This window comes from Erythrolamprus reginae, chromosome 8 (genome assembly GCF_031021105.1).
Source record: "Erythrolamprus reginae isolate rEryReg1 chromosome 8, rEryReg1.hap1, whole genome shotgun sequence".
NCBI classification, from domain to species: Eukaryota; Metazoa; Chordata; class Lepidosauria; order Squamata; family Dipsadidae; genus Erythrolamprus; species Erythrolamprus reginae.
In genome coordinates, this window is record NC_091957.1 from 14,696,710 (window position 1) to 14,711,999 (window position 15,290).

The window sequence follows — 15,290 nt, forward strand, 5'->3', positions numbered from 1 at the left end:
TTAAATTTTGCTCTCAACATACATTCAAACAACACAGTGTACCATCTAATTTTCCATGAATAAAATGCGGTATTTTGTTAGTAACTAATACCAATCATCAAAAAGTTGCAAAAGGTTTTTTTTCTAATTTTTTTTCTAATTCCCTCCTTAATGTTCCTTCAAAAAGTACAACACCAATTATATTTCTTACTTATTGCCCATTATGCCAAAGTGCTACCTTCTTTCTTTATACATTTTTCATAAACCAAGAAAACCTTATATAGGTTTAACAAAAGAAAATTAAAAACAAAACATAAACATACTATGAATTTCAGATCTTCTCCCCCCTCTAAATAGTACGTTCCCATTTTGTTTTTTACTTTAAAACAAGGTATGTGCAGTGTGCAGTTGTTCATAGGTTTTTTTTATAGTCCAGCCCTCCAACAGTCCGAGGGACAGTGAATTGGACCCCTGTGTAAAATGTTTGGGGACCCCTGCAATAAAGTGTAACTTGGCACCTGCTCCCAGGCCTGTTATGGTGTCAAGTACAGAAGTGGCATCTGCTCTTTAAATGGGTCTTTGTTGCTTTATTTTTTTTTCCAAACTGTTCTACTTTAAAACAAGGTACAGAGAAAAGACGGACGTGGGAGAAGACTAGGAATATACAAATAAAACATGCTTTATCTGGAAGTTACCAATACCTGTAAGTCCAAAGTCTATACAAAAAGAAACCCAAAGAATCCCAAACAATCCCATTCCCCGAAACTGAACCCACGTATAAGGAATAAGCACCAGAACAGGAAACTATCAAAGGTCCATAGCACCTGTTGGTTAAAAAGTCAAAATACATTTAAATTAAAAAGGATTCCCAATTTTTCTTTTTTCCAGAGCTTAAGTTTTAAAAACAACACAAATCTACATTTTGTCTGCTGCTCTTCAAAATGCAGGATACGTTTTTTTTTTTAAGTGACCACTGGAGTTAATAAATAAAGTATTTCTATGTACATGAAAAAAAAAGGGATAACTCGATTCCGGGTGCGTCGTGGGCAAAGTGCAGGTCTCCGGGGCAGGCTGGAGGGGAAAAAGCTAAAAAATGGATGACCCTTACAAAAACATCGCTTGCCCACCCTCCCCTTCCCCAAAGCATATTCTCCCACCATACCTTGAGGTAAAAGTTTTGATTATTTGGAAACCTGCACTTACACGACACACGCGTTCTCCTGGGCGTAGTTCGGCCTCGGGGCTGCCGGCTGTCTGGAGTGGCCTTGCCATGGATCTGGCAGCCCCTTCGCTCCCAGAGAAGCTGCCCAATGCCCAGATCCGAAGGGGAGCTCAGGTCCCACTGGCTGCTGGGAGACTCCGAGCGATGGGGCCAACAGGCTCCCTCTGCCCAAAGGCCAAGGAGCCAGGCTTTCCTACTCCCTCAAGGGGCAAGAGGCAGGCACAAGGCCTTGCCGAGGGCAGCTGGGCAACCCCTTGCCGGGCCCAGGTCGCGCCCACCGCCCTCAACCGAGCTGTCACCAGAGCTTGAATCTATATATTGATTTTAAAAAGGTAAAAGAAATATCTAAAAAGGTACGCTTTAAAAAACAATCCACAGTACATTTTTTCCCTCTTATCTATAAAAAAAGATTAGGATCTTCATCTCAATGGAGGATTTTGGGGAGGCGGGGGGGGGGGGAACTGCTGCCAGGCTTGAGTGGGGGGGGGGGTCAGCAGAAGAGGAGGAGATTAGAACATTCATGCCGGCCGGCCGGCCGACCTTGGAGATCTGGCCACTTCCCACTGCAGTACCATTCACGGAGGTTGAGCCATCGCCTTCGTAGAGGGTCAGCCTTCTGGCCTGGCCAAAGGAGTCCCGTCCCCCCCCCCAGGAAGGGCAGAGTCATTTCCTCTCTGGGCTTCGCCCATGGCGGGAGAGGGTCACTAGAGCCTCTGTCCAGTTCTCTTTCAGCCTCTCAGGTTAAAAAGAGTTTAGAGACTAAGTGATGCAAATTATTTCGCCACCAAGTGCAGTCAGGCGTTTGACCTAATAAAAGCAGAAGGAAACCTCCGAGAAGGAAAGGGATGGTTTCTGTAACACCGAGTCCTTCAGAAGGGCTGCAAAAGGGTGGGAAACGCAGACTTGGTCGTGATGGAAGAGAGGAACCGTTAGAAAAATAAAGCCAGGCAACAGAGATGCCAGTCCGGACAAGCCAAGAGTCCCCCCTGGTCATTCGGAGTCGCTGCTGTCGGAGCTGGAACCGCTGGAGCTGGTGCTGCCGGACTCGGAGCTGCTGCTGCTGCTCAGGTGAGATGGACCGCCAGACGGCGCCGAGGAGCCCGACTTTTCTAGCAAGAAAATGAGGCAGAGGAGTGGTCAGCTGAGCCTTGGTGGGGCAGTTCCCTCCCCTCCCGGGTCTCGGGCCTGAAACTGCCCTCCCTCCCTCCCTGCCTTCCCTTGGGCAGCAACCCCTCCTGGGCTTGGGTCTTCCCTGCTTCCCCTCAAAGCCCCTGCAGAAAGCAGCCTGGGATGCTGGCCTTGGATGGGTGGGTGGGTTCCTGTTGGATATGTATCAAGTGAAAAGGCTGGGATGGGAGACCACCAAGAGATCCCAGGTCAAAAGAGTTGCAATTGCAAGTCCAAATTTGAGGCAACTTGATGATTTTACACATCCGTGAAACTCAAGTTCTCCTCCCCACTTTGGGCTTGACGGGCACTGCTGGATCCTCCCCAGGGAGGAGTGGAATGGAAGCCTTCAAAAATGAATAAAGCCTGGACCCTGAAGAAAACCTCTAGCAGCCTTGGGTCCCAGGTGAGAGCTGGCTGCCAAGCCCTGGTCCAGAACGCCCAGCACGGGCCCTCCTGGGAAAGGGTCTGGGGGCCACAGCCTCCCCCCCCCCAGGTGCTGGGGCAGAGTTTGGGAGGGAGGCGGCCTCCACTCACCTTTTCTGGCCGGCTTCTTGTTGTTGCTCAGCTGACCGCTCACGTCCTGCAAGCGTTTCTCCAACTCTTTCTTCTTCTCCTGAGCCATCTCCTCCTTGGACTTGACCGCCTGCTTCTTCCCACTCGCGGCTGGGGGAGAAAAGTGGAAGGGCTCAGACCGGGGGTGGGGGGGGAGACATGGACCGCCGGGCTCACCCGTTGCAGGCCTTGGACGGAAGGCAATGATTCTGGGCAGGGGTCCAATTGGCCAGGGCTGGGCAGCGGCCCCCTGCGACCAGTCCAGGGCCACGAGGGCCACAGATGAGCTCAGCAGCAGGGGGAGGCAAGACCACAATGGGGCCCAGGACTGTATGGAGCAGGGTAAGGTGGGGTCCGCAGCAGACAGGAGAGAGAGGCCTTCCAGGGCAGCCGGAAGGAAATTGGAAACCCTTACACAGGAGCAGGGAGGGGCAGAGGATTGCAAGAAGGAATACAAATTACAGACACATGCACACACGCACCCTGGAACCTATCCAACAAAAAAGAGAATCCCCCCTTTGCTCACGATTGGCCCCTCCTGGAAAGAAATGCTCTCTCCCCAGAGGGCCCTCCTACCCCATCCCGACATCTCAGTTCTCTGGCCACAAGGGTCTGTTCTGGGTCCTATTCTTTAAAATATCTTTGTGAGTGACATAGGGGAAGGTTTGGTAGGGAAGGTTTGCCCATTTTCCGATGACTCTAAAGTGTGCAATAGGGTTGACATTCCTGGAGGCATCTGTAATATGGCAAATAATAATAATAATTTATTAGATTTGTATGCCGCCCCTCTCCGAAGAGTTGGAAGGGACCTTGTAGGTCATCTAGTCCAAGCAGATGGTTGGACTAGATGACCTACAAGGTCCCTTCCAACTCTAGTCTTCGGAGAGGGGCAGCATATAGCAGGAGACCCTACACCATTTCAGACAAATGCCAGTCCAATCTCCCCTTAAAAGTATCAAGGGTTAGAGCGCTCACAACCTATGCAGGCAACTTCTGTTCCACTGACTGATGGCTCTCATTGTCAGAAAGTTTCTTCTTATTTCCAGGTTGAATCTCTCCTTGGTCAGTTTCCATCCGTTGTTCCTTGTCTGGGCTTCTAGTGCCATAGATACTATTCTAGTGCCATAGATACTATTTCAGATAAGTGGCTGTCCAGTCTTCTTTAAAACCTCCAGCGATTTCTAGAGGCCAGCTGTTCCACTGGTTAATTGTTCTGTTAGGAGATTTCTCCTTGATTTCTCCTTGTCCCTCTCCTTGATGAGTTTCCATCCATTGTTCCTTGTCCTACCGTGAGGTGCTCTGGAGAATAATTTGTCCCCTCTTCTTTGTGGTGGCCCCTCAAATACTGCTATCATGTCACCCCTAATTCTTCTTTTCTTTAGACTAACCAGACCCAAATCCTGTAGCCATTCTTCAGATGTTTTAATCTTGTGATTGCTTTTCACGCTTATGACCATGGCAGCATCCCAACGGTCACCTGATCAAAATTCAGAACTTTGGACTCAGATGTATGGCGGCTGTATTGTTCTGGGGTCTCATGATCCCGTCTTGTGACCTCCTGACAAGCAAAGTCAATCCTAAATAATCCTAAGATTTTTATTAATATTGATTGTTTCTTCATTGCTTATTTGACCCCTATGACAATCATGAAGTGTTGTACCACATGATTCTTGACAAATGTCTCTTTTTCTTTTATGTACGTTGAGAGCATCTGCACCAAGACAAATTCCTTGTGTGTCCAATCACACTTGGCCAATACAAATTCAATTCAATTCAATGCAATGGGGGTGGAGGCAAATTCGCTTACCGACTGCAGTGATTTAATAACTGTGGCGGAAAAGGTTGTAAAATGAGACAACGCATAATTGTCTTCCTTCAGAACAGAAGTGCTGGGCTCAATTGCTGTCGTAAATCGAGGACTCGCTGTGTTTATTTGCTCCCTGAGCAACAACCTGAGCGGTGGGACGAATGAAGGCCTGTGACTGGCCCGAAGCGTCCCAAGGAAAGGCTGAGGGGGGCTGAGGTGGGTCTGGGTCTCCTTGGTGCCCCCTCCCTCTGAACCGATACGCCAAAAAGAGGGAGATGGCGCTGAAAAGTAAATTTTCTCCCACCCACCCCAGCACCATAGAAACATAGAAACATACAGACGTCAGAAAAAGACCTCATGGTCCATCTAGTCTGCCCTTATACTATTCCCTGTATTTTATCTTACAATGGATATATGTGTATCCCATGCATGTTTAAATTCAGCTACTGTGGATTTATCAACCACGTCTGCTGGAAGTTTGTTCCAAGGATCTACTACTCTTTCAGTAAAATAATATTTTCTCACCTTGCTTCTGATCTCCCCCTGGGCACGTTGAATTTATACATGGTATGCTTGTGTGTATGTATCTTAGTACAGTGGAACCCCGACATAAGAGCTGCTCTACTTAAGAGCAACTCGAGATAAGAGCTGGGAGGGGAGAGATATTTTTGTTCTACTTACAAGCCCAAATTCGAGATACAAGCGCCAAGGAGCTGTCTCCTGAAGCCAAACGCTAACTTCCGCGTTCGGCTTCAAGAGACAGCTGCGAAGCGGCGCGCGTGTTTTAAAAGGTTGCAGCCGGCCTGGGGGGCTCGGGGGGGTGCTTGCAGCTTTCTTTCTTGCTCTTTTTCTTTCTCTCTTTTACCTTCCCTTCCTCTATTTCTTCTTTTCTTTCTCATTCCCACCTTCTTCCCTCCCTCCCTCCCTTCACTCATTCCTCTCCCTTTCATAAGTTTCCTTGCTTCCTTCCTCTGTTCCTGTCCCTTCCCCCTTTCTTTCTTTCTTTCTTTCTTGCTTGCTTGCTTTCTTTCTTGCTCTTTTTCTTTCTCTCTTTTACCTTCCCTTCCTCTATTTCTTCTTTTCTTTCTCCTTCCCACCTTCTTCCCTCCCTCCCTCCCTTCACTCATTCCTCTCTTACTCTCCCCTTTCATAAGTTTCATTGCTTCCTTCCTCTGTTCCTGTCCCTTCCCTCTTTCCTTCCTTCCTTCCCACCCTCCGTCCATTCATTCACCCATTCCTCTCTTGATCGCTTAAAGCCGGTCCCTGGTGCAAAAAGGGTTGGGGACCTCTTTCCTACAGGATTGGGTGGCAGAGAAGTTGAACATATGTAAATTTAAAAGTTTAAGAAAGTTTACAAGTTAAATGAAAGAAACTTCATTATTCATTTATATGTACATGTACATTTCTTCATTAAAAACATGTCTTTCTGCATAATTTAGACTAACTTTGTGAGTTTTTTGAGGGCTGGAACCAATTAAAATTATTTACATTAATTCCTATGGGGAAAAGTCGTTCGAGATAAGAGCTGCTCGACTTAAGAGCCCAGGTCCGGAACGAATTAAACTCGTATCTCGAGGTACCACTGTATATGGGGTTTTTTAAATTTTTCAATATTTTAATTAATTGGATTATGTATTGGATTGCTTTTCACTTGTTGTGAGCCGCCCCGAGTCTTCGGAGAGGGGCGGCATACAAATCCAAATAATAAAATAATAAATAAATCTTTCCCCCAAGTAACTTCAGTTTGTGTCCCCTTGTTCTTGTGTTCACTTTCCTATTAAAAACACTTCCCTCCTGGACCTTATTTAACCCTTTAACATGTTTAAATGTTAAAGCCCCCTCCTCGCTGGGCCCCCTCAGTAGGCAGGAAACCCTGGGAGGGTCCGAAAGGTTTGGACTGGGACAGACTAGCTGAGAAGCCAAAAGCAGAGCGTGCAGCCCCTTCGGAGGAGCTGGGGGGCCTTTTCCCATTCCCAAGCACGACGGAGGTAGGTGGGGGCATGTGGGGGGACCGGAGAGGGGGAAAGAATTCAGAATGGATTAGAAAGCACGACTTCAAACTCCTGCACCCCCTCCCCAAACTTAGCAGCCTCGGTGGTGGAAATCCTGGCTATCATTCCCCCATCAATTTTCATATATAATCAATACCCTTTACAAATAGTTAATGCCTATTCATAAAATACCCTTTAAAAAAACATTTGAAAAATTCTTACAGTAGCGTAATCAAAGGGGGGGAAAATAAACCCTTTATGTCCTTTACACATCACTGTTCGGCAGTAGTGGGGTCTAAAACCTTTTACTATCAGTTTGCGCAATGCATGTCCTCCCGCCACCAGCGCCACAATTTCTAAGAACCCGCCTCTGATGCCAGGCAACCAACTGGATTGGTGCAGTGTATTCTGTCATTCAACCTGGGGTGTTTTTGCCCTTCCCTTTCTCTCCATGGAGGCCAGGGGGCTGAGGTGTGGGGATGGGGCAGGAGGACCCTCTGAGGAGAGAGGGTGATAGGAGCATTTCTTTCCAGGAGGGGCCAATCATGAGCAAAGAGGGGGGGGGGATTCTCTTTTTTGTTGGATAGGTTCCAGGGTGTGTGTAAGGAGAGGGGATCTGGTTAGGGCAGTGTTTCCCAACCTTGGCAACTTGAAGGTATTTGGACTTCAATTCCCAGAATTCCCCAGCCAGGGCCACAGACAGGCCTCTCTATGCTGTCTGCTACGGACCCCACCTTGCCCTGCTCCTGGGCCCCATTGTGGTCTTGCCCCCCCCCCCGCTGCGGAGCCTGTCTGTGGCCCTCGTGGCCCTGGACTGGTCACAGGGGGCAGCTGCCCATTTTCGCTTTTTGCTGGTATCACCCCCAACCCCTCCACCCCAAAACTACTGCTCTCTGAGCTCCCTGGCCCAGATAATTCAAAAACAGAACAAAGACTTTCACGGCTAGGAAAAGAGAGGCTGCCGTTCTATTTCCCTCCTTTCTCCAACCAAAACTGCCTTGTGAGCCGGGGAAAGGGCCCCCCCACCGGTTCAAGGGCACGAGGGACCCCACTTACAAAACGGCTTCCGCTGCTTTTTCTGCAAGCAGGACTTGACGTATCTCTCGAGCTCTCGCAACGTGGTGGGCTTCAAGGTCTCGAAATCGATCTCGATCTCGTCGGGGTTGGAGTCCCGGAGGGAGGGCTCCCGCGACTGGATGATGTGCACCACCCGTCCGAGCTTCTCCCCCGGCAGGCGGTTGATGTCCAGGCTGAGCTGGCGCTTCTCGTCGTAGGTCATGGGGAGGCCCTCTTCCTCCTCCTCCGAGTCGTAGGTCGCCGAGGCCTGCTTGCCACCCTTCTTCGGCTGCCTGTGGGCGGGAGGGGAGCGGTCAGGGCCTGCAGCTCCAAGCCCCCCCCCCCGGCAAGGCCCCCACCCCCAGCCTGGCAGCCTGAGAGAGTGCGCGGCCAGGGGTCCAGACAGAGGTGGGCAAAACGGCTGCAGGCAACCAGCTCCCGCAGGCCCAGAGCTGGGCTCGAACCAGTTCTATGGAACCGGTAGTAACTTTTGTGGCAGCGACCCAGGCCTGCCACGTCCCCAAACCGGTTGTCTCGATGATCCTCCTGGCACCCTTCACCCTGCTCGCCCCTGGGTACCCCTGCCCTTCTCTCGCCCCTTTCCCAACATCTCTTTCTGCTTTGTGTTGGCCAGCTGTATAAATCAGTGTTTCCCAACCTTGGCAACTGGAAGATATCTGGACTTCAACTCCCAGAATTCCCCAGCCAGCGAATGCTGGCTGGGGAATTCTGGGAGTTGAAGTCCAGATATCTTCCAGTTGCCAAGGTTGGGAAACACTGGTATAAACGATACATATGTGCATAGAAACCCAATAAATAAACAAACAAACTTCTTTGTGTGGGTCTTTCTCCCTTAGCCCTAACCCCCAACATTTTACCCTTAGACTATCCACGGTTGACCTCTCCAGATTCCTAAGAGGTCAGTAAGGGGCATACCTAAGTGCACTACAGGGCCTTCCGTCCCATGTCCTATAGTCTCTCCTATAGCTCGTATTTCTTCTCTACTATATCCTCTATAACAGTGTTTTCCAACCTTGGCAACTTGAAGATATTTGGACTTCAACTCCCAGAATTCCCTAGCCAGCGTATGGGAAACACTGGTGTAAATGATACATATGTGCATAGAAACCCAATAAATAAATAAACAAACTTCTTTGTGTGGGTCCTTCTCCCTTGGCGCCCCCTTCCCCCCCCCCCCCCCAGCCTTGCCCCAACCAGTCTCAGCCCCCTCCTGGAGCCCCCACCTGTTCACGGGAACCGTGCTGTTGGCCTTCTTGGCGGGGGCTTTCTTTTGCTGGGGGGCTTTGACTGGCGGGGCCACCTTGGCTTTCTTCTCCTCCTCGGCTTTTGTCTTGTGCTTCTCCTTCTCCTTCTCTTTCTCTTTCTTCTTCTTCTCTTTTTCTTTCTTCTCCTTCTTCTTCTTTGGCTTGTTCACCGGGGCTTGCGAGAGGGCAGCCAGCTGCTCGTGGACGGCCTTCAGCTGAGAGAGAAGCCAAGGAGAGAAGCTCAGCCGACCGGAGGCGCCCTCGCATCCCCTCGACCCCGGCAAAGCCTGGCGCTCAGCCAGAGGCCTGTTCTCATCCCCTTAGCCTTCAATTCTCCAGCCAGCTCAGGGCTGGGAAACGTTCATGGGGTCAGCAGCTCCCAGCCCTCCAGGCCCAGCGCTTCCCCCTATCCCCAGGCCAGACTGCCAGGGACCGACACAGGCCGCTCCCTTAATATCCTGCATGCATCGGGTTTTCTGGCTGGGCCACCGCACGGCTCACTTGGCAGGTAAATGCTACAATGGCACATTTTTTTAACCAGACTTGGACTAACCACACCAAATGGGAGCCAAGCGGCCAGCGTGGGGGCAATGGGGAAAAGTTTGTTTCCTTTTGTTGATTTTCAAGTGGTTATTGACAGTTTGTACCTTGCTTTTGACTTGATTTGCTGTTTTTTTAAACTGTTGTGAGTAGTGTTGGTCGAACCGAAGTTGCAAAGTTCGGGCTCGTGCCGAACTTTGCAGTCCTCGGCAAGCCGAACCTGAACCTGAACCCGAACAGCGTCCTTTTCCATAAAAATAAACAAGGAGGTGGGAAATTTTATTTATTTTATTTTATTTATTCGATTCTTATGCCGCCCTTCTCCTTAGACTCAGGGCGGCTTACAACATGTTAGCAATAGCACTTTTTTTAACAGAGCTAGGCTATTGCCCCCACAATCCGGGTCCTCATTTTACCCACCTCGGAAGGATGGAAGGCTGAGTCAACCTTGAGCCGGTGATGAGATTTGAACCGCTGACCTTCAGATCAGCTTCAGTGGCCTGCAGTACTGCACTCTACCTGCTGCGCCACCCCGCAACTTCCCACCTCCCTTTGCTTCCTTTTATTTTTACGGAAAAGGATGCCGCGGCGACGCTACAAGCAAAAGGAGGTGGGGAATCCCACGATGGGATTCCGGGGGCAGGGCTTTGACGTCACGGAGACTCCTTTCTGGCCGGCCGAAACAGGGAGGAAGGAGTTTCTGTGACGTCAAAGCCCCGCCCCCAGAATCCCATCGTGGGCTTCCCCACCTCCTTTTGCTTGTAGCGTCGCCGCGGCATCCTTTTCCGTAAAAATAAAAGGAAGCAAAAGGAGGTGGGAAGTGGTGGGGTGGCGCAGCAGGTAGAGTGTTGTACTGCAGGCCACTTGTAGATCTGAAGGTCAGCGGTTCAAATCTCATCCCCGGCTCAAGGTTGACTCAGCCTTCCATCCTTCCGAGGTGGATAAAATGAGGACCCGGATTGTTGGGCGCAATATTGCTGGCTCTGTTAAAAAAGTGCTATTGCTAACATGTTGTAAGCCGCCCTGAGTCTAAGGAGAAGGGCGGCATAAGAATCGAATAAATAAAATAGAATAAATAAAATTTCCCACCTCCTTGTTTATTTTTATGGGAAAGGACGCTGTTCGGGTTCAGGTTCGACGCACTCACCCGAACTTCACAGCAAAGTTCGGCCAAACTCGTCGAACCCGAAATTCGTTGGGTTCGCCCAACACTAGTTGTGGGGCGCCCAGAGACACTTAGGCGAGATGGGCAGCCATACAAATCAGATCACAAATCAATTTAAGGGATCCCGCGGCCATGGCCGGCGCAGGACGCCTGCAGCATACAGAGGCCCAAACAGATGGAGGGGCCACCCCCCACAAGATACCCACTTTGCAGCCGGCAGGGAGCAGGTGAGAGAGGAGAGCCGGCCTTTGCTCCTGGAGCACCCAGAGAGGAAGGGAGAAGGCAAGGGCCACGGGGAGGGAGGGATCTGGCCTTCCTGGAGAGGGCCCCGCTGATCCCAGCGTCTGGGGCAGAGGGACCAGCATTGGGGTTCAAGCCTTCTCCTCTTTCAACTCCTCTGCATTTTCAGAGCCTTAAAGGGGCATCAGGCTAATGGAACCGGTGAGGCCTCTGGGATGATAGGGACCCAGGTTCAAATCCTCATTCAGCAACGATACTGCCCAGCAGCTTTGGTCTACCTGACGGGGTTACATGTAGATGCCCAGGAGAAGAGGCCGGGGGGGGGGGGGGGGGCCTTCTGCCCTTCTGGTTCCCTTCCCCTCCCCCAGCAAGAGCGTTTCAGAAATTCCACCCATACAAAGTCCCATAAATCCAGCCTCTCCATCTGAGAGTCCTCTATTCCAGTGTTTCCCCACCGTGGCAACTTGAAGATATTTGGACTTCAACTCCCAGAATTCCCCAGCCAGCGAATGAGTAATGAGTTCCACGCTTCGACAACTCGGTTACTGAAGTCCTATTTTTTTACAGTCAAGTTTGGAGCGGTTAATATTAACTTTCAATCTGTTGTGTGCTCTTGTGTTGTTGTGGTTGAAGCTGAAGTAGTCGCCGACAGGCAGGACGTTGCAGCATATGATCTTGTGGGCAATACTTATGTTTAAGGCGTCTTAGTTCTAGGCTTTCTAGGCCCAGGATTGAAAGTCTAGTCTCGTAGGGTGTTCTGTTTCGAATGGCATTCGCTGGCTGGGGAATTCTGGGAGTTGAAGTCCAAATATCTTCAAGTTGCCACGGTTGGGAAACACTGCTCTTATTCCTTTGCTTTGGTTTTAATTCAGCCCAATTCTAAAGTCAGAAGGTGAAAGATAAAACAGGTGCTGCTGCTACGTACAGTATATCAGGGGTGTCAAATTCAAGGGCTGCGTCCAGCCCGCAGGGGGCTTAGATCTGCCCTGCGGGGCCACCCGGAAGCAGCCAGGGATGGGCCTGTGGTGCCTCTGCCGGTGAAAACGAAGCAGGGGCTGCTCTCCCCGAGCCTCTTTTCTCTGGCAGAAGACTGCAGGAGGCCATCAACGTTATCAAAGCAAAGTAAAAATGAAATAAAAGGAGAAAGGTTTCCCCTTTTGCATTTGAGCACGGAAGGAGGGACAGGAAAAAGGAAGGAAAGAGGAAAGACGAAGGGAAAGAAGGGAAGAGAGCAAGGCAGGAGAAAGAAGGAATAGGGGAGGGGAGGGGAAAGGGAAGGGAGGGAGGGAGGAGACTGTAAGGAGAGGGAGGGAAGTCCCTTGAGATGACCAGGCCACGCCCACCCCCAGCCCCCACCAAGTCAAACACAATTTAATTTCTTTCATTTATAAGCCGCCCAACTCCTTCCCTGGTGCAGCCCCTCGATGAAAGGAAGAGTTTGACGCCCCTGGTTCAAACAAAGGCAAGGCAATTCTGTGGCACCGGGGAGAGAAGCATTGCTGCGTTGATTCCCCCTGTTCATGAGGACTAGACACTTGGTTCACCGAAAACTAAAGCAAATGCTCAGAAAATCCGGTGCAATCCCAAGGGGCAAAAAACAGCACTCGCCTATGAGAGGTGTGACACGACGGAGTGGCGGAGCCCATCCCAGCCACCCCCACCCTGGAGGAAGGCTGCAACTGGGGAGGGTCGGCCACCGTGAGCCCTTCCTACAAAGCCCTGCGGGGCAATGAGGAGCCCCCTCCTGCCCGGAGCAGCCCACTCGCTTCTCTGCCAGCTTTTACAAGCTTCACACCGGGGGGCACTTCTGGATTACACTACAAGGGGCTCCAGGAGCAGATGGCAGGGCAGGAAGAGAACAGGCTCCCCCCAAGTTCAGGTTCTGGGGCTGCCCCCCCACCACCACATTCCATCTCCCCACCCGGCCTTCCTGGGCCAGCACCCACAAGGCCCTGACTGACTTGGCTGGGACAAAGCATTTCTGAACAGGCATTAGGAACTGTAGGTTATCCGCACACAATACAGAAAAAGGGGGAAAGCACTTTATAAAAGGGGGGAAAAGAGAGGGGGGAAAAAAATAAACAAATACATTCCATCCATTCCAGTCTCGGGAGTCAATGACCTTGTAGCACTGCCTCAATGATCGGGAACAGTCCTGTGTGAACAAGAAGACAGGCAGGGAAGCAAATCGGGTGTCCGCACCGCACCCTGAGTCGGGGTGGGGGGCAGTGGGGGGGGGAGGAGGTCCACAGAACCACCCTCCGGTTCTTGGGGAAACCTGGGGGACACTTTGGGTCTTTGGTTTCAAGTGCCAAGTTTCTAGTCCTCACTGCTGCGACCAACGTATGAAAAAAAGGACAGTGGCTCCTTTTCTACTACCGGCCGCAGAGTAGGCCTGGGAGTTATTCTGCACAACCACCAAGGCAACAGGTGGACCTCCGGGAGGTGCCGCAGCCTCGATTTGCCTATGTTCACAGTTTTGGCCCTGCCTTTTCCAGCTGTCTGAATGCCCTTCTTAGCGACCGGGAGGCTTCATAAAGAAAGCGGGGACCCTTGAGGACCTTCATTGGGCCAGGATGAGCGTCTCTCGAGGCTCCTTTGAGAGCGGCCCAGAGCCCCAAACGGCTCCAAAGGCCGGCCGGCTCTGCCACCCACCTGCTCCTGCAGCTCCGCCAGCCGCGTGGCCCGCTCCTCTTCCGAGTCGGAGCTGTCTGAGTCCGAGGAGCTCCCCTCGCTGCTGTGGCTGCTCTCCGTGCTTTTGCTGACCTCGGGGGCCGTGGGCAGAGGGGCCGGGGGAGGGTCGGCAGGCTCGTCCGGCATCTTGGCAAACCGCATCTCAAAGACGTCCTGCGGGAACAGCCGGATTTGGAGAGAGGGGCAAAGGCGGCCCCAAAAGAGGCGCGCACACACACACACACACACACCCCGCTTCTCCACTAAGGGCAGCTCGGGGCTCTTCAGCAGCTGTGCCCCCCTGCCCCACATTGGAACTGGGGGAACCTCTGGGAGATGCCAGCTGCCCAAGGCCTCTTCAGGCCCTCTCCATGAAAGCCAGGGGTCCTCCACCTATCCAGACCAACCGGCCCGTCCTCCACCATCCTGCTTTCCGGGATGGCAGCAAGCCCAGCGGCCCCTTCCCCGGACTCCAAGGCCGTGAAGGAGGCAGGGACCGAGGAAGACACCCAGCCCACATTCAAGGCAACTTCCTTGAACAGCAAAGGCCACTCTGACCCCCAAAGGACAAGCAGAACAAAAAGAGCAGCATGAACGATAAGCAACCATCATGCAAATGCGTACCCTCCCCCTTACACCAATATCCAACTCTGCATAAAACACACACACTGCTGTTTACAGATGCCGTTGTTTGAGGGGAACGTTGTGGAGATCTGAAACTGAAGAATCCACCCATTTTATTATGGGGGGGGGAAGGCTGACATAAGGTCTTAGGGGCTGGAGGGGGAGACCCCAGAGGCATCAGCTCTGGGCAAGTGGCCACGAAGAATGAAGCCATTATAACTTGTCACACTGAAGACCAGCCCCAGTCATTATTTACTCCAGGGTGGAGGGAAAGAGCAGTTAGTCTCAGTTGTGAGAGCTGCCTGTCAGGGATTCTGTATATTTTGTGATGTTAGACAGCGTAACAAGAAGCCCTGATTTTTATGTCAGCATATACAGTGGTACCTCGGTTCTCGAACGCTTTGGTTCTCGTACATTTCGGATACCGAACAAAATTTTCGGCAAACATTTGCTTCGGTATCTGAACAAAAATTCGGATACCGAACAGCCACAGAAAATTTTGTTTGTTATCTAAAATGTTACCGCCCGCTTAACAGCCTCCCAGTCTCTATAGTCTAACCTCTCCAAGCTGCAGGAAGGGTGGGGGCGGCTGCAATACCGGCAGCTTCGGGGGGCTCCTTTCCTTAGTGCTTCATCTTGTGCACCAACTTTCTCCTTCCCGGCGGCAGCGGTGGCGACAGCAGCGGCTTCCCTTCGAGGAGCAGCAGCGCCAGGAACATCACGTCATGAAGGGAAGCCTGTGGAGCCATCTCAGCAGTTGCCGCCGCTCCACCGGCTTCCCTTCATTACGTGACGTTCCTGGCGCTGCTGCTCCTCGAAGGGAAGCCACTGCCGTCACCACCGCTGCCGTCGGGAAGGAGAAAGTTGGTGCACAAGACGAAGCACTGAAGAAAGGAGCCCCCCGAAGCTGCCGGTATTGCAGCCGCCCCCACCCTTCCTGCAGCTTGGAGTGGTTAGACTATAGAGCTCCTCAGATTTTTATCCCATAGGAAATAAAGAAAATAGA

General features: G+C 51.4%; 1 protein-coding gene across 6 annotated transcripts in view; it reads right to left on the bottom strand.

The window, feature by feature from the left end:
* Positions 1-551: 551 nt before the first annotated feature.
* BRD3 (bromodomain containing 3) overlaps positions 552-15,290 on the bottom strand; it is a 46,130-nt gene continuing 31,391 nt past the window's right edge. For 2 of the 6 annotated variants that reach the window (XM_070758915.1, XM_070758914.1), the window contains exons 8-13: positions 13,643-13,834; positions 13,077-13,142; positions 9,022-9,257; positions 7,778-8,070; positions 2,906-3,034; positions 552-2,310 (exon numbers count right to left, since the gene is read on the bottom strand). In XM_070758915.1, the coding sequence (XP_070615016.1) occupies positions 2,192-2,310; positions 2,906-3,034; positions 7,778-8,070; positions 9,022-9,257; positions 13,077-13,142; positions 13,643-13,834 (1,035 nt within the window). In that variant the 3' untranslated portion in view covers positions 552-2,191. The remainder of the gene's footprint in view (positions 2,311-2,905; positions 3,035-7,777; positions 8,071-9,021; positions 9,258-13,076; positions 13,143-13,642; positions 13,835-15,290) is intronic. The other 4 variants (XM_070758919.1, XM_070758918.1, XR_011559700.1 and 1 more) reach the window with 3 other exon arrangements.